At 32.3% G+C, this 19412-nt stretch overlaps 1 protein-coding gene across 4 annotated transcripts in view; it reads left to right on the forward strand.

Moving 5' to 3' along the window:
• LOC148621592 (uncharacterized) overlaps positions 1-19412 on the forward strand; it is a 50598-nt gene that overhangs the window by 24365 nt on the left and 6821 nt on the right. For all 4 annotated transcript variants that reach the window (XM_088576129.1, XM_088576131.1, XM_088576130.1 and 1 more), the window contains 9 exons: positions 3546-3854; positions 4417-4734; positions 6985-7035; positions 9279-9620; positions 10160-10456; positions 13940-14248; positions 15398-15475; positions 16695-16802; positions 18923-19045. In XM_088576129.1, the coding sequence (XP_088432255.1) occupies positions 3546-3854; positions 4417-4734; positions 6985-7035; positions 9279-9620; positions 10160-10456; positions 13940-14248; positions 15398-15475; positions 16695-16802; positions 18923-19045 (1935 nt within the window). The remainder of the gene's footprint in view (positions 1-3545; positions 3855-4416; positions 4735-6984; positions 7036-9278; positions 9621-10159; positions 10457-13939; positions 14249-15397; positions 15476-16694; positions 16803-18922; positions 19046-19412) is intronic.

Consider the following 19412-nt stretch of genomic DNA (forward strand, 5'->3'; position numbering starts at 1 on the left):
TTATTCTGAGTTAAATTGACAATTACCATTTGCAAATTATTCTGAATCAGCAAAGATACTTGAATGAGGAAAACATAAAATACTTTCTGGAATAGTAATCAAGGGAACCAAGATTCTAGCGGAAATCAAAAGAATGTATTCCAGGGACCAAGACCAGACATGGAAAACAGACAAACACAACAAAGAACATCAAGTAACTAATATAATACATATGGAGTAAATGAGCAACTCGGACGCCACTAAAAACTGGTATCATGGACCAGGTGCACTGTTAGGGTAAGCGTCCTCTGTTTTTTGTAGAAACAACCGCCGGGTTGCTCATAAAAAAGTCAAGTCCGGGGTATGACACGTTGAACAAAACGTGATGCAGATAGATACACCGTAACGATCCACGACTTCATGATGACGACCATAAAACTTCTGTAGTGATGACTTCAATCTTGTAGCAACATAACCCTGTTCCAGAAGTCTAATTGTAAGAAGTCAAGCGCGATACAAACGTCTGCGTAGTAACGGCAAGCTCTGGCATAACGTATGAGTTATGATATGAAAACTCCATACACAGGTGCTGAAAGGATGTTGCCACAGATTAAAAGAAAGTTGACAAATTTGGATAGACGTTTATCGAAAAGCTTGGTCAATAATATAATCTGTATAAATCACGCAAACCCCATTCTATCATCATTTTACCACAGGGTGGGGATTTATGTCACATTATTTCTCTCTGAACGATTATTTGGTATTTGATCATATATGAACAGCCAATTTTGTCATCAGAAAAAAAATCCCTTACTTTCTCTTTAAACTCCTCTCTGGTATCAAGCATATAATATGGCTTCTGGAACAGAGTGACATTGTATATTTTTATGTAAGTTAAAACATAGAATTGCAATATTTTGTTTATTCTATTGATTTTTTTTTCAAAATGCTAAATCAAAAAATGCATAACAAACTATCTTTGCTCCTACAGAAATTGTCACCTCAAATCAGAATCCTCGCTTATAAACTTCTTGTATCATTATTTATCAATGAAACAATGAAATATTGAAATAGTACTTAGAAGGCATTAAGAGCCCACTTGGAACTCATTGCTACGCCTAATGGATATTTGACGCAAAGAAAATAAGAATATCCGAGCAATTTAAACCTCTTTGCTATCTGCTACGATTCTGAATATATTAGCCACAAACTGCAAATTGACTATTTTGATCCAATCGACACTTACGTAGAGTTATTTTAGTAATACTTTTTTTCCTATTTATTCTCACAAGGTTGAGATATACATCGAAATAGGTAGTTTTATCGATGTGTTCCATGAATATATATGGCGGCCACGTTTGACGCTGAATCTGGCTCGGCAACAACGACACGTAATGCTGGTCACCAAATCTGGTTTCAGGCCGGTGCGTGTTTCCAGAGGGAAATATTGTTATAAAAAACGTTATGGTCGATAAAAACGACGGGCGTCATATCATAGATTTATCCAACATCAAAAACGAATCTCTGAGTAAGGTCCTTTCTAAAGGTCCCAAGTACCGTGAACCACGCTCCATAAATTAGAATTATAACTTTAAGGTTCTTATGGATGCCGTCGAGGACTACGGAAGAAAATCGATAAAAGGAGAACAATAAGACATTGATTCTCTGTCAGAGTGGTAGAAGGCCGTGATATCTTTAATTTTGAAACGAATGAAAATTTTAAGTGGGCCAATGAATACCAATGATACATCAGTTTTCAAAGACCCGGATGTAGCAAAAATATTATCTACTATACATGACAAATATGTTTTCGTACCAGCAGACAAAGCCTAAAATAACATTGTTTTTGTCTGCAAAACGTTTTACAACCAATGTTTATCATCAGAGGTAGACGTAGAAAATAATAGCACTGATAAGACCTATACTGCTACCACACTCTCCAAAGAAGAGATTGTGGAAAACCATAAATCTTTGCTATCCTCTTTTGGTCTCTCGACCAAGGACGATGATTGTGATTTACCGTCTATGTAAAAGATTCCTAAACTCCACAAGAATCCATACAAACAATGTTACATAGCTGGATCTGCAAAATCTAACATCAAACTTCTTTCAAATCTTCTATACTCACAGCTGTCAAAGAGGGTATGCAGTCCTACCATAACACTTGTTACTCACGTAGTGGTATTAATTCAATGTGGATCCTGAAAAATTCGAAAGATCTTTTGGAGACAATCAGTTCAAGAATATTATCAGAATATAATAGCATTAAAACCTCTGATTTTTCAACACTGTATACTTCTATTCCCCATACTCAGTTAAAACCCCGACTTAAAAACATTATACATCATTGTTATTTCCAAAAAAAGAGGGCACACCTAGATACAAATACTTAGTTCTTGGTAGAGATTCCTCATACTTTGTAAGAAATAATTCCAAATCATCTTCCAAATGTACAGACGAAGATGTTTACAAAATGCTAGAATTTTAAATTGGCAATATATTTGTCCGGTGTGATGGACACGTTTTTCAACAAACATGCAAATGAAACAAATTTAGCTCCGCTACTTGCTGACCTATTCCCTCACTCTTATGAGGCTGACTTTATAGCTGACCTGATCCGAAAGAAAGAATATCGTTTAACTAGATCCTTTAATCTCAGTTTCTGTCATGTAGATGACGTATAATCTTTAAACAATTCTAATTTCGGGGATTTGATAAATCGTATCTATCCAAAAGAACTTGAGATAAAGGATACTACAGGCACTGTGAAGTCAGCCTCATATCTTGACGTACACTTAGAAATCGATGGTAAAGGAAACTATTGAACAATCTTTAAGACAAACGTGATGCCTTTTCATTCAGAATTGTTACCTTTCCTTTCATCAGTGGCAACACCCCTTCAGCACCTGCGTATGGAGTGTTCATGTCACAACTCATACGTTATGCTAGAGCTTGCCGAAACTACGCAAACTTTTTGTATCGCGCTAGAATTCTAACAAATAGGTTGCAGGAACAAGGTTATGTTGCTACAAGATTGAAGTCATCACTACAGAAGTATTATGGTCGTCATCATAAACTCGTGGATCGTTGCGATGTATTTATTTGCGCCATGAAAACTGATTTGTTTAACGTGTCATAGTTTTCCTTTCCACTTTCGTCTACCCCGGACTTGACTTTTTATGAGCAACTCGGTGAGTGTTTCTAGAAGAAACAGAAGACGCTTACCCTACCAGTGCACCTGGTTCATGCTCCCAGTTTTTAGTTGAGCTAATATAAAAATTGTTTTGCTTCTAATCTAGTTAAGTTGTCATTATGTGTCACTTTAAATTTTGCCTGGTTGTTTTTTTTTTTTCAATTTCATAAGAATATATTGTAAACCGACAATTTTTTGCACAAGTAAAGTTTCGCGGTGTTATACTGTTGAGCAAGTTTGCATATACACAGAAAAATCAAATTCGCATGTTCGGTTCCGCTGATCCGAATTTGCCAATTTAGTACAGGTAGAGTATGTTTGGAGTTTTACTCTTACTTTATATGAAATTTCCCTTATTTTGTTTTCTTTTCAGAGAGAGATTTGTTTAGGAAAAAAATTCTCAAAAGTTGGAAGTACCTTCGAGAAAACTTAAGTATTGACCATGAAGTGCTTGACCTGCTATTACAGAACAAGTTTTTGTCAACTGAAGAACATTATGATTTACAGCAGTTGAAAACAGAAAAAATCAGAAATCGATTTTACATAACTATGTACAGGGTGGTAAAGAAAATTCAAAATAAGAAAGGGTACAATAGCTTCCTTGAAGTTTTGAATAAGTCCAATGAATTTATTACTGAGAAGCTTCAAGAAGAGGCTGAAACAATTGATTGGCAAAACAAAGGTAATGACGAAGATAATGCAGTTCAATAGTTTACCAACATGTCTTTGGACAATAAAACCTGCGTTATTTGGTCATATATAGGTTCGAAGATTAGTGGTACTTATTCATTCAGAGCATCTTTGTACGACTTTCTGTTTGAGCATTGACATTTTTTTACATACATACATGAAACACATTTTATGTATTCAAATACTTTCTGAAGATCATACTTATGTTCCCCCATTCAAGTGTTCATTTGTTAGCAGTTCCGTTGCAGTGCCTTGATATTATTTAAGAAAGGCACATGTACTTCCCTCAAATATAAACCTCTGTTGAATGATTTTGTAATTTCATGATAAAAGTAATAAATTCAAGAGTTCAACAGTTATCATTTCGAACATAACAATATACATTCATTCAGTGTTGTAATTAAGAAGGACCGGAATGGGATGTGAACAAACGGGTCTTCTAAAATAGAAAGAAATATCACGATTTGCGTTAGTAACGAACATAAGTTCAATATCTTTTTTTATATTTTACTGATATTTCTTGTGTCAATAAAGATTTGTTTGTTGTTTTGTAGTCAACAACGTAATGCGCGAAAAGTACACGTTGATTAATAATTCTGCTGCTTTAGCTGAAGAACTTGCTCCCGAAGAATTAGTGGATGATATGGTAGAACACTTTATCATAACGTTAAAGGACCATGAGAACATTTGTCGACGCTATATTACAGAAAAAGAGATGTCTAATTTGTTATTAGAGGCACTTATCGAAAATGTAGAAAAAGGTTCATACCCCTGCTTATTATACTTATTAGAAAACTCTATGGAGGCGCGCCAGTTTGAATATGTAGGAAACCTACTGAAGAAAGAACTACCGCCAACATCTCCTGAAACTGGTATGGCTTTTTCAAATATTGATTTTATTTTTAATGTATTTTAAAATTTTTTCACACACATAGATCGAAACTATTATCAAGTGCAAGTGATAAAGCCAAAAAAAAAGAAGAAGAAAAATAACAAAGCATGTTTGTACCCCATTCTAGGGTTATACTCGCATAGTATTAAATTGCACTCTTAAGCTGCTCGTGCAATATTCTATTTAATATTTAATTAAGATTTAACTAGTTATATAGATATCGAATTGAACTTCAGATTTGAACTACTTAAATGCACATTTTACCTCAGAATTTTCGCTAACTTAGCCATTTTTTTTAAATAAAATGACGGTTAATTGACATAATTCTCATCTATTTGATACCCATCTTTTAGTTTCAACAACAAACAAAATGCATTTTTGAATGAACGGCATCCGCCATTTTATTTTGATACTGACAACAAAGCAATATTATATATACATTTTCGGGGTACATTTCGGAACGTTTGGTTCTTTTCCGAAAGTAAGGCTTCCATCCAGAAGCAATGGCATATTTCAAGTCACTGTTCCGAGGGTCTATATTGTTATAGAATGCAAATATTTATTACCAAATGATTTCAGAAGTAACAGGCTTTCAGATTGGAAAATGAATTGTCTATTTCTCATAGACCAGATTTTGTAAAGTGACTGTGACGTCATCAACCTCTGTTGATGATGTATTCGTTGAATTTTGATACTAAAATTAATTATGAGGAATGATTGTTATGTTTTTCGGTCTTTTGAACACAACCTCTATGCCCGCGGTGCCTTCTTAAAAATTACCTTATTATTAATGTTTTTTTTATCAAACCATGTTAGATCATCACAAAACGGCAATAATAATATACCCAGCATATCTACCAAGTTAAACAATTTTGATACGTGTGAAATGTTTTATCAAAATGAAAATCGTGCAAATGTATCTTATCAGGGGTACATATATCACGGTTTGTTCTAGGCAAGTCTTGTATTTTAACCATCTAATTCTTAAAATTGTGGTGCTTATTCATAACATTTTCAAAAGTAATCGATTCGAAAAAATGTACAAGAAATGAACATGAGATAATCATCTTAGTATTAATATGATACAAGCGTGTATTGAATACGTATTAATTACGCAGTATGACTCTCATGTGACCATTTTAAAAGATTACAACTTAAACATACATCATTGCTAAGTATTTTAATTTACATAAATTAAAAATGACATTTGCTATGAAAATAGCAGTAAAAATATGTTTAGAGCTCTTACAAGTTTGAAAGAAATCTAAATGGAAACCTTTCTTTTAAGATTTTTCCATTCTAAACATATTCGTATTCGTATTTCAAAGTAGTCCTCTATCTATAACAGTGTTTGAATTAATTTAATAGTCGGAAAAATTACTAAAAGTGCTGGCTTCATAGCTGTAACTATAAAACGTACGAACTTTACATGCTGCATACAGATCTAATCAAGATGCATATTTCTAACATCCAACATCATTCTATCTATTACCGTTTACGAGTTTTTTTATAACAAGACCAAGGTTAAATTTCAATGTTACTGGTGACTTTTGACCATAACTTTTTAAATGCATTATCAATTGTGAGGGTAAAAATTGTCCATGACCTACAGTTTAAAAGTAAAAAGTCACCAACGACTTCGTTTCAATTAGATAATTTTTTAACTAAATCAGAACCGCTCAGCAGGGCAGTTTAAAAAACACCCTTCTGGTGATCGAATTGTGTGCAAAAAATCGAAATGACATTTACTTTTTGCTAAAGATGCCGACGAAAAGAAAGGTGCAAATATACAAATATTGTCCTTATCGTCATTTTAGTTGAAATAATTTTTCGAAAAACAATTTATCAAGAAAAATCACTATCATATCAGACAGGATGGTCATCTGCTATTTAAAAATGTGCTTTATGATTTGTAAAATTGACAAGAGCAATTGCAACATGATAAAGTTTGGCGAACAGTAATGCCCACTATAGACTTTTCAATGAGATAAACACAATATGCGTATGTTGAAGGCAGCATCTATAAGTAGTTTATTTTTAAATAGTGATGTTGCATTCATCAAAATTTACAATACCCTTGCCTGCGCCTCATTTGTTTAATATTTCTTACACTATAACCTAGAGATTATCTGTTTGGTACTTTTGTTATTGTCCATCATAATTGAAAATTGCTCATATTAAAATGTTTGATATATATAAAAAAAGCTATTAAAGAAAAAATCTCTTGCAGATGAAACTGTTGTTGAGCTAGAGACTGCACATTTAAAGACTTTCAAAATGGGTAGGTTCGAATGTATAAATAGTACTGTAGACTGTAAATCTCGTCTACATAGTTTGATTTTGACTGATAAAATGTATATGGTCTTTTAAACGCTTTAGGTTCACTGTTATTAGTATCATAAAACAAACACTGTTTAAAAGATGAACAGTTCCTACTTACAGGACACCCACCGCGCTGCTTGATGAAGGTCATGTTAGGTAGGTTGAAAGTAAGAAAATCTTTGACAAATGTAGTTTATAAGTCATTCTAGTAACTGAAAGACAGTTCATAATGATCAATGGGGTAACGATAAAGACGATGCCTATTGTCTTTGGACAAAATATATATGTTTCGATATATTTAGTGCGAGCCACTTAACCTGTCCCATACAAATCTACAAAGTGCAAACAATATGATACAAAAATTATCAAATGCGAATTAAAAACTCCATACGCTGGCATTTCAGCTGGAAAATTACAACACGGAAATGGATGGTTGACAATTGTCGTAACAATTTATTGTTTTTTGTTTTTTTTTTTTGTTCCTCCTTTGTATATTTTGAGATGAAGGTCAGTATACGAGACAAATTAAGTCTCGTCTTTTTATTTCAAGCTCCCTGGAATTAATTACTGGATTTTGATACACTAATTCTTTGCGTTTGAATCTGATCGTACAAAAATCGTTTGCCATAGGTTCTGTTGAAATTTGGGCAACTATTTACCGGATTGTTGTAAATAACAAGAGGCTCCCAGGAGCCCGAATCACTCACCAGGTAACAGTTTGTCTTCCAATGTCAATGAATTTAACAAGGAGTCGTCCAACAATTTTGACTTAAGAAGATTTTTGTAGGACTTATCATAAGGTTTATTTCAGCAATCGAAAGTTTCTTTCTATCTATTATATTCTATCTATCAAGATATTGGCTGAAAACTGTAAAAAAAAACTGTCACTTTTTAGCTTTCAATGACAATAATTCTTACAAGGAGTCACCTGACAACTTTCATCCTTAAGGTCTTTTGAAGATCTTATAATTAGAATCATTTCAGCAAATGGAAGATTTTTGCTCAACCTAACGGTTTTAGAGATATATGCGAAAAAACAATTGTCTGACCCGTATGTTATATTTTTAGTAACGGCGGCTATGTTTTTCAACGGATCAAGAATTCCTCCTTTAGTTCTATTTAAGATACCCCAAGGTACATTCATAACTACTTTGGTTTATGTTGGTCATGTAGTGTCAGAGAAGAATAGTTTTAGAAGAAATCACATTAAAAATAGGAAAAAAAAAACTCAAAAAGGGCAATAACTCCAACATGGCTTAACTGATTAATTTGAAAATTTGACTGCTGACATGCTGAACACTTTTCACCAATCAGAATTTGACTGAACCTAAGGATTTTGGAGATATATGCGAAAGCAATGGTCTGACCCCTATGTTCTGTTTTTAGTAACGGAGACCATGCTTTCCGACAGATCAAAAATCCGTACCTAAGTTTTTTGCAAGATTACCCAAGAAACATTCATACCAAGTTTGGTTCAATTAGTCAAGTAGTGTCAGAGGAGAAGATTTTGGGAAGAAATGACATTACAAATAGCACAAAAAAGAAAAAAAAACATAAAAATACAAAAGTCAAAAAAAGTACAACAGCTCCAACATGGCTAAACAGATTAATATAAAAATTTGATAGATCTCATTTTGTTGAACACTTTTACCCTGTCAGAAATTGGTTAGACATAATGGTTAAGGAGATATATGCAAATAACTACTTTCTGACACCGATCTTCTATTTTTAGTAATTACAGATCAAAAATCCCAACTTCAATTTTATGCAGGATACCTCAAGGAACATTCACACTAAGTTTGGTTTCAATTGGTCGAGTAGTGTTAGAGGAGAAGAGTTTTTAAAAATTGTTAACGGCAACCACAACGACGACGGACAACGACGAAGACGGACGCCAAGTGATGGCAATAGCTCACGTGGCCTTCGGCCAGGTGAGCAAAAAATTGTTTTAAGATTTGATCTGAAGCTTCAGCATTATTCATTATTTTCCTGTTCAGATAAATCAATCAAGATCAGAGTCCTAAGTTTTACAGATGACAGTGGTACCCATGATATATTTTTTCTTATTATATTTTTGCCAGTTTTATTGTTTTAAGGTTTTTTCCTGTTGGATTTCCTTTAAATTAGCATACTATTTGAAAAGGTTTTTAATGCTTAACACTTGATAATAACAATTCTGTTCTGTTATTGTTTTGTCATTAGATGGCGTTACGAGTGGTCTTGATCTGAAAATTGAAATCAGTTCTGTTCATGATAAACGGATAGAAGAAACAGTCATAGAACGATTTGGTACAGCTTGCAAATGGATACTATCATCTTTATTCTCAATTGTTAAAAAAGTTTTTAAAGGATCTATATGCGTTTATCTGCAGTCAATAATTGGTAATTTGAAAGATCAAATTATTAAAAGCCTTGGAAACGGGAGTTTCATTGCTGTTTTCCGACGATTATTTAATGATTCGATCATTAAAAAAGTGCTCCCACAAGGACAGTTTTCAGTAACAATAACTGCAGTAAAATCGAAGTTTGAATCAACAGTTAGCGGTAAGCATAAATCAATAAGCACGTGATGAAAACAAATTTATTTTGTTTTTGAAAACACACAAGTAGAATTTAAATAGTTCTGAATCATAAATCATTTTCAAACAAATGTAATCATACAAGACACTTTTCTTATTCTCTGACCTCTAACTAATTTGTTTCTAAAAATTTTATCGAGTTTGATAGGAAACTCAATACATGAGGCAGAAATAATTATATTTGTAGGTGATTGGTCCAATTAATTCCCAACAAATCTCTAGATACCAAATTATCAGGCCTAAATTTTGTATAGATGAAACATTTTACTCAAATGTTCATATAGTTAAACCATGACCGTATTTATGATTGGCAGTATATTCACTTTGCAAAAGTTTCATTTCATGTACAAACGTTACATTCATTAATAATGACTGTACAATGATAAAAAAAAAATGTTGAATCATGCAAAAGACATAAAAATATAACATTTCACAATATATTGAATAAAAAATATAATCGTTTTTTTTATGATTTTATCTTTATGTTGATATTTTGATCTTTAGACTACCAAATGGTACAAGACGATATACATTACAACACAATATCTGTTAACAAACAATTTCTATTGGATGAACTCGACCCCGTGACTTTGATGAACGGTTTTTCTAAACGTGGAATTACATGCTTTGATGGAATGAATGTCTATAAAGTTAGAGGTAGAAAGGAAAGGGTGCAGTTGGTTCTTGACATTTTAGAATTTAATTACAACACTCTAGAACAAGCCTTCATGGACATATTGAAAGAAGAAATGGTCTACGTCTATGATTGTCTTACTGTTCAACACGAATTGGAGCATTTAGGTTTGTTTATTTTAAACTAGAAAACTGTGAGTGATGGTAACTAACTTGTTACCACGTTTGCCCGCTTTAATGATAGAAAACAATATCAGTAATAAGAAAAATCCATCAGAAATCCCTAAAAGCAACGCATCATAGCGGGATCTACAAAATGTACTACCACGCCTCTTTCGAAACTATTAACTTATATTGTCAACACTGTTAAAGATGATCTTCAGTCTTACCACCACACTCGTTACTACCGTGGTGGTGTAATAGTGACTTTCCTACAACCATGACACTTTTTTGTTACCAATCTGCTGAAAAAATACAAAGGATTGACAAAGCTATTGGGACATTTAAACTGACCAGTTGTTATTGTAAGAGTTGATGAATATTTACCCACTCACCTATGAAAATTTACCTGGACGGATGTAAGGCAACCAATATCCTCTATGTTTCACGCTATTAGGAATTTTCTCAGCTCACGAATATTACGTTATGTTGTAGATGATCATTGTGCTTTTTTAATGTATGATTTATTTGTTTAGTTATTGCCTTTAGCAGTTGACAGAAGCATGTTCAATACATTGTTTTGTACCTGCCAACATAGGAAAAATATTAATGTGGAAAACAAATGATTGTGAATATTTATATTTTTTCCCCAAAAAATCGTTAAACTCACAGGCCTCCAAGTTGATACCAAACATGAAATAACTATGAGAAAAACATGTACATGTACTTCTAATAGTAACACTCTCATCAAATGAACAATAACTTGAAGTAACAATGTTATGCTGCTATTCATTTAAATCATCCAATCTCAAATCTTAATCCACTGAATACAGCCTTTCTTCATTTGAAATATGTGAGATATACTCCTTCAAAGTATCTACTGTAACTATAGTTCAGATTCTTATAAATTTCTTGCACTTGTTTTTGTATTATTTAAGAAATACATGTACATGTATATACTGTTCTGATGAAATTTAATGTGCTTAATCCATTAGTACAAATCCAATGAAAATCTTTGTTTTCACATAAAACACTCAAATCAGAGCTGTTAATAATAGCACTTAATCCAGAACAAAAATTAAGAAATATTCTCCATATAATTCCAGTCATGTCATTGCACTTAATATCAAGCTGTAATTCCAATGAAAATAGCACTTAATCCAAATTTTAAATTTAAAAATAACCATTGCATTATATCCCAAACTACATATGAAAATCATTGTTTTTTCAATAGTCCACAAAAGTTTCAGGGAAAAAGCATTTAAATCCAAAATTCCTCGAAAAGTTTGCACTACATTTAAATCACAAACTACATATTAATTGTACTCAATCCAAAAACAAAAAAGTTTCAATGTAAATTATACTCAATCCAAATCTAAAATTTCATTGAAAATCATTGCACTTATAATCCCAAGTACTAATTTCAATCGAACTCAAAGCACTGAATCACAAACTATAACACTAATGAAAATTACTATTAACATGACATTTATCCTAAACTTTGAATACCAGTGCAATTAATCCGGAACAATATAATTCCAACGGAAATACTTCACATTTTATAAAGCACTTAATTCACTCAATAAACTCATAGCACTATTTCAAAAATTGTTATTCACGTGAACCTCGAACTGTTTGCATTTTGTACAACCCTTGTTCCTTAACTATAATTGTCATTAAAAAGGACACCTTAGCAGGACTCTTCCAATTTTATGAAGGAGAGTATAAATATTAACTTAGGTATCATTTTTATAATGATATCTAAGACTTCTGTGCAGTGTTGTTCAGAAAATAATAAATATTTTAAAATATTATTCTGAATCTCGCAGTTTTCAATCTTGTCAACAAAATACAAAACAAAATCTAATTAAAATTTGAACTCCCCTTACCAATGAAAAAAAAGAATATCCCAGGTAGCTGCTTCAAATTTTATTTTATTTTATTTTTATTCAAGATTCATAGGTGAATGGTCATCAATTCTTTTAATAGCAACTGGTCAGTTTAAGTGTCTCAATAGCTTTGTCAATCCCTTGTATTGTTCAACAGATTGATACTTATGCAGTTGATATCCTGACCTTGAAAACATTAAAAACAAAAGAAAATACAATTTATACAAAAACATAGTTCTTGATAGAGATTCCGGATGCTTTGTTAAAAACAATTCTAAATTATCTTCTAAATATTCCGAGAAAAATGTTGGCAAAATGATGGAAGTTTTGATCGACAACATACTTTGTCCAGCGTGGTGAACGCGTATTTTTTAACAGACGATCGGCATTTCAATGGGAAAACATTATGCTCAGCTACTCGCTGATCTACTTCTTTCTTGTCATGAGGCGTACTTCATTGCTGATCTGATCCAAAAGAGGAAACATCGTTTAGCTAGGTCATTTGATCTCAGTTTCTGCTATATAGATGACGTATTGTCTTTAAACAATCATAGTTTCCGAGACTTTAAACATTGCATCTATCCCAAAATAACTTCAAACACTGCAGACACAATTTAGCCAGCCTCATATCTTGACCTGCACTTAAAATCGATTGAAGTTAAAGGAAAAATCATGATCCATACCACAAACGTAATGATTTCTCATGTCAGCTTTCTTTTATCTGTGACAACGTTCTTCCAGCACTTAGGTATGGAGTAAATACGTGGACATTTTGTACCTTGCTTAATTTCTTACTACTAAGTTTTTCTCCGTGTGTGTAACAGGTTTGTGTTGCTTCAAGTTTGAAGTCATCACTACAGAAATTAGATGGACGTCATCATGCACTCGTGTATCGTCATGGTATAAAAATGATAACCGATTAGTTCACCGCGTCGTAGCTTTTCTTTCCTCTTTCGTTTACCACGGACGTGATGTTTTATGTGCATTTTGGCGGATGTTTCGAGAAAAATCATACCGATGCACCTGGTCCATACTCCTTAAAGATTGTGTATGAAATTTGCACTTTGGAAGAGTAATCGTTTTTGAATTTTGTTTGAGTTGGTAAATTTTTTTTGGAAAATGAATGTGTATGATTTTCTCAAAAATGCAGGTCTAATTGCAGAAAAAAAAACTATTGTTATGTGAATAATAACATCTATAGACAATGTTTGTTTGGATTTTCAACACCATGAATCACCTCTAGGGTGTATTATAGGAAGGGTACACTCTGTGTAACGAAAGGAATGAAAGACAGATAGCCCTATCACAATATACACCCACTTAATTCAAGGTGGGAGTATAGTAACAAAATCAATAAGAATCTCATTGCGAATGTTGCCAAAAAATGTTATGTCTTTCTGAAACTCTGCTAGATTTTGTTTACAACATCTGCAAAATTTATACGTTTTGTTGAACTAACTGAAAAATAGTGCTAAAATATGTATGACTAGATAATATATCTTAAATGTAGATTTTAATGGTAATTAATTCATTGAAATAAAACAGATTCTAAAAATAATAAATTGCGTTGTTATGTCCTAACTCTTTGCATTTGATATTTCAGATAAGTCAGTACTACGTAGTATTGTTATAAAAAACTTCGAAACTATTGCTGAAGAAGTAAACTTACATTCCTTACGAGTAATTGTTGGTGACAGAAGAATTTTGGATCCGGGGTACTTTAAAAAGATGGAATCAAACCGGTACACGGACAGAAAGGACAAAATGCTAGCTATATTACTAGATATTATTCAATGCAGCAATGATGCTGCTTGTGTCATTCTCGAAGCAGTGAAAAGATGTAACAATAAACGCTTCGATATTTACATAGAACTAATTAGAAACATGGTGCAAAACAAACCACAGTTAGTAGGTAACGTGTTTCAATAATATGCTGTTTGTATAAAAAATAGCAAATTATTAGTACAGGAAAACCTTTATAATCACACATAAATACAAACTGAGTTCTATATTGTTAAAGAAAACACAACACCTGGCTCTAGTCGGTACATCTAGAAACGAGAAAACCTGGACCCAAATTCATTTGTATAACTATTTTGATGATCAGGGTTAAGAACAAAAATGAGATATTCGTTTAATATGGAAAGATATATTGCATATTAGAAGTATTGATTATTCATCATCATCATCAACATTTCTATTTTTCTGAGATTTCACAAATGTATAGAAACAAAGAATTAAAAGATTAGAAACAAGTTCAAAATCAGAGTTAACAAAAGTGTTATAAGAATATACGGTTAATTGAGCTATGAACGAAATTATTCCACCAATTTATTCTGGGCTGTGCCGTCAAATTCGCGTTGTAAAGACTAATATTGTTTTACTGTTGAGCCCCTTCGGCAATTACTTATTTATATGTCACTTTTTTCCGTTAGTCGTATAAAATACCTTAAAATACTGTACCACAAAAACTGTCAAGATGGGTTTATTCACACATAACATTTGGCAATATTTGTAGATGTGCATAAAGGTTACAGACCACCAATTCAACCAATGAGCATTTGGAACGTACGCAAAAATAGTCCTACGCAGAAATTACCCCTGTTCCTCATAGTGCTGTGAAAAAAGTTCTCATCTTATTTAAAAAATTTAAACAGTTTCTGAAAGGAAAAACATTTCTGTACATTTTATAGGTGCATTTTGCTTCTTGTGATGTGAAGCCTAATCTCCATAATGATTTTTAAATATACCCCTATCTTGTGAAAACACTGGGATTTCCCTTCACCTCCGGTGACCAGTACTGCACTGCAAGTCTGCTAACCTGTCATGCCATTCTGAGGATTGTGAGCTGACATATGTAGAATCATGCTGATATATAGTCCTCTGCAGGTTAAAGTTAAGGTAAAGTCCAGAGAAGCCATTGAATATTGTGAAATTAGCATAGAAGCCTATGGGAAGTGGAATTAGTGGTTTTTAGCCTAAAGAGAGAGTCAATAATTAGTAACTTTTACAATCATTTCACGCTTATTTAAATTTTCCTATAATTTGATTTTTCTTGTAGGCGATAAAACTGAGGATGAATCATCAGATGACAGAAAATTATTTGAGTTAGAACTTCAATTCTGCGTATTAAGAAATAGTATGTATATTTATGGAAATCGTCTAGTCATTGCATACGAAAATATGAACACAATGCTTAAGTTTATGATTGTTTGTTTGGTTTTTTCGTTAAAAAGGAAGAAACCGGTCTGTTAAGAACTGATAGGACCACTCAAAGTGCATTTAATTCCACAACCAATGAAGTGCATTGGCATAAAGCAAACTGGTGCACGTCATACAGACCGGAACAGGCAAAGTATTCTATCCAAAAAAATCGGTCTATCATGTTTTTTTTATTTTTTAAAACTTTCTTAACTTTGTTATTCTGTTAACCCTGGTTACAATGATAAAAACCGGTTAATTCGTACAGGGCACATTCTAAATTTCATTGTTTTCGACGTTTTATGGAAAACTTAAGTTATTTTGTGATTATCAACAAGAATTAACAAATAACTGCAAAAATGTTCGGGTGATGCTCTGACATTAATAATTTGACTTTATTGTAGTTACTACAATAACGCGAATAACGCAAGAATGTTAAAAGCACTACAGTTTTTTTTACTTTGATTCATATTTGATACCCTGCAAGGAAATAATTCCTAACCAGGGTAATTATAAATTGTATTGGTTATTTTAAACTACATTTATTAAACCTTCGCTTATGTTGCTTCCATATCACGTTTGTCAATGTATATTTCCGAAGTCGATCTAACATCTCAACATGTCGTAAATATAAGATTATCAACGTTTTTAATACTTTGGTTGCTATGTAAAGAAGAAAAAATAACTTTCGTGCATAGTTCATCATTGGCATCAAGAGCTACTAAAAGCATTGTTAAGGGAAATATTTATGATATAAAAATGACCAAGGCTTCAGATATGTTTCATGTGGAAGATGAGGCACTTAAGTTATCATTACTACCAGCATTTATTGTCCAATTTTGGCCTCAAGTTCAATTTACTGTACTTTTGAAATCAATTGTATTATTTGAGCGGGAAATCTGCAAAACATACAATTATTCACCCAAGTCATTTATATTGTGGATATAACAAATATAGCCCCTTTAAGTGGTTTCTGACATACCACGATGGCGTTCATATAGCCTTGACCTTTAAATGTAGGATCAACGGTGTGGGTTTTTAAAGGGAAAAATTGTGTTTGTACATTCGGATCTCCTCTTTTTTCTGTCTGATACTAAATCTTTGAATTTTGTTTATTACAAGTTCCATTAATGACGTCATTTTTCCTAACTTTTAAGGCTCTGGGTGCAACTCGAAATCTATACTATTGTTAGATGTTGGTTCATCCATGGAACAGCAAGAAGGAGCCTCGGAACTTAAAGTTGTTGTTAATGACTTTTTGTCATGTAAGTTGAAATATACACTGATAAGCCTTCTATGTACGACACATTATTCATGTACTTAGGTTCTTAGACATTATTTGAAATCTTATAATTTTTAATGTATTCAATATTATTATTTAATATATTTTTCTTTTTCCGAACGTAACAAAGTTGTTTTGATAAATTCAAAAACAACATTTCTATTACGTCACACCAACTATTACAATTAGAATGACCTTAACTTCTACATATATATTACCAAAATCAAGTACGTTTGATATTCGATATTCGTTATTCGAATCTCAAACTTTTCAATATCAAACTGAATATCAAACGGTAAAATTTTACCATTTGAAATTCGTATTAATATTCATTTCTGATAAGTTTTTGGAATGTAAAAATGTAAATGAATACCAAATGAATATTAAACGGTTATCCTTTACTGTTTTATATTCATTTGACATTAGTTTCCGGTATATATATTAAATATAGAACGAATTTGAATATAAAATTGAATATTACACTGGATTTTTTTTCTGTTTGATATTCGTTTGGTATAAGTGCAGCGGACGGCTAAGGAAATTAAGGAAATTGGAACAAACAGAATATCCATAGTCAAGACAAATCTCAATGATACAAAACAAGTCATAAGAATAACATATATAAATTAAAAAAAAAATAATTAAAAACCCAGCCTTGATTAAAAAAAAAGGGGGGCATTGACCAGATTTATTGGTAGATTATTAATTTTACCAATTTTCTCTGTTATTCATCAAGCGTCCGTCGATCTGTTCTTATATTAATTTTAAACGAAGGAGAGAAACTTGCTTAAAAGTCGTCTACTATCTGACGGTGATGAAGAGCGTTATAAAGAATATTTTTTGTAAATGGATTGTTTAAAATAAGATTAACCTTACAATCATATAGACCAATCAAAAGTTTCTAAGTTATGAGAGGCTTTATTCCGATTCCTCGCTTTTACAGCAACTTCGCTCGGCAAAATTCCCCCCACCCCTTTTGCGTGAAGAGAGAGGACAGGAAGGTAATTCATGGCCATCGAAGATGCTTCTAAACTTGTGATAAATCCAGGTTCAGTTAAATCTTTGTCGGATTTTAGTTTATAACAAATTAGAATTCGTGAAATGAACTATGAAGTGGCACTATTATTCATTTGTTACGTTAAGCAAATAGACGTGATTGGCTGCCCAAATGTTCAAAACCAATTTTCAACCATGTCAAAGAATGACAACAGAAGTAAAAATACTTTCTTATAGCACAAACCACTTACTACAACTCTGCACATGTATGTTTATGTAAGTGTATAAAAACTTACAGCCAGTAAATAGCAAATGATTGATTTAGTCCCTTGTTTATAAACGTCTTGACCAAAGCCAATGTCTTTTTCTTGTGTATTTGATTCGCCCCTGCCATGGAAAATGATGTTTGAACTAATATTCTATAACAACTATGTTACATTTGTGTCCTATTCATTTGGCTACTAAGAATGGAGTCTTTTGAGAGGAAAAAAATCTGAGAAGTTGTATTGCCATTGAACTTCCTTAACAACATTTTTATAAGGATCTGGTTTGCTTGGAACAGTGGCGGATCCAGAGGGGGGCAGTGGGTTGGAACATTTGTCATTTTCATGTGTAAAACTGACAAAAATGGTAAATAATGCCCTAGTACTCCTTTTTCGGAGGAACCCAGGTTGGCAAGTGTACTTCTGTGAATACTAACATATATAGTTTTAGCAATAAGTAGTTTTAATGTTTATCTCATTAAATACAGAAATATGCTTTTTACAATTTTTACAAGTATCAATTAGATTTGTTTTCCGATCAATCATCTTTTTTGCTCTATTTGAATGCAGAAACAAGTGTTTAAAGTGCTGTTTTAATTGAACAGAAACAATAAACATATGTGTTAGCTAAGTACAAATCATTTGCTTCGGTCAACTAAAAAAAAATTATTTGAAATAGTTGAAAAATATGATGGATTATAAGATCACTTATCCTAGGAATACAGATCAACTTTCCTCCGATGTTTACCTTGATATTTTCACCTGTTATATATACTTCAATTTTTGAATTGACCATTGCCTAGACTTCAACTTTTCGGGGATTTTTTGTTATTTTTTTACATAGCCCTTACGGCACACTGCGATAAAACTGGCGAGAAAGAACACATAGCAACAATAGCTTTTGGTGACGATTCTAAACTTTATCACCATTTCAGAAGTAACTTGCAAATTGCCAAGCTGTTTACAGGTAGGTTCTGATTTGATACAAAAGCAAAAGCAAATTACTAAAAAAACATTTTGCCAAAGTTAATCGTTCAAAGTTGCATCTTGCTTCGCAATTTATAAAAACGTGCGTATTTATAAAGTGAAGGACACTTCTGGTTTGGATTATTGTAAGCTAGTTTATCCGTTGTCTCCATTTTCTTATTTTTTTTTCGTATTTAAAATACAACACTTTGATTTATCAAGTCACAAGTCACAAACTAAAAAAAGTCATGATTTCCACGGATATTATTATAAAACAAGACTTGAAATATTAAGGTAATATTTTTGTTGTTGTTGTTTTTAATTTTCAATATAATATAATCATTAATCATGCAGTAAATTTAGTTTCA

This window comes from Perna viridis, chromosome 3, assembly GCF_037379345.1.
Source record: "Perna viridis isolate PV_CMFRI_1.1 ecotype Kerala chromosome 3, ASM3737934v1, whole genome shotgun sequence".
Lineage (NCBI taxonomy): Eukaryota > Metazoa > Mollusca > Bivalvia > Mytilida > Mytilidae > Perna > Perna viridis.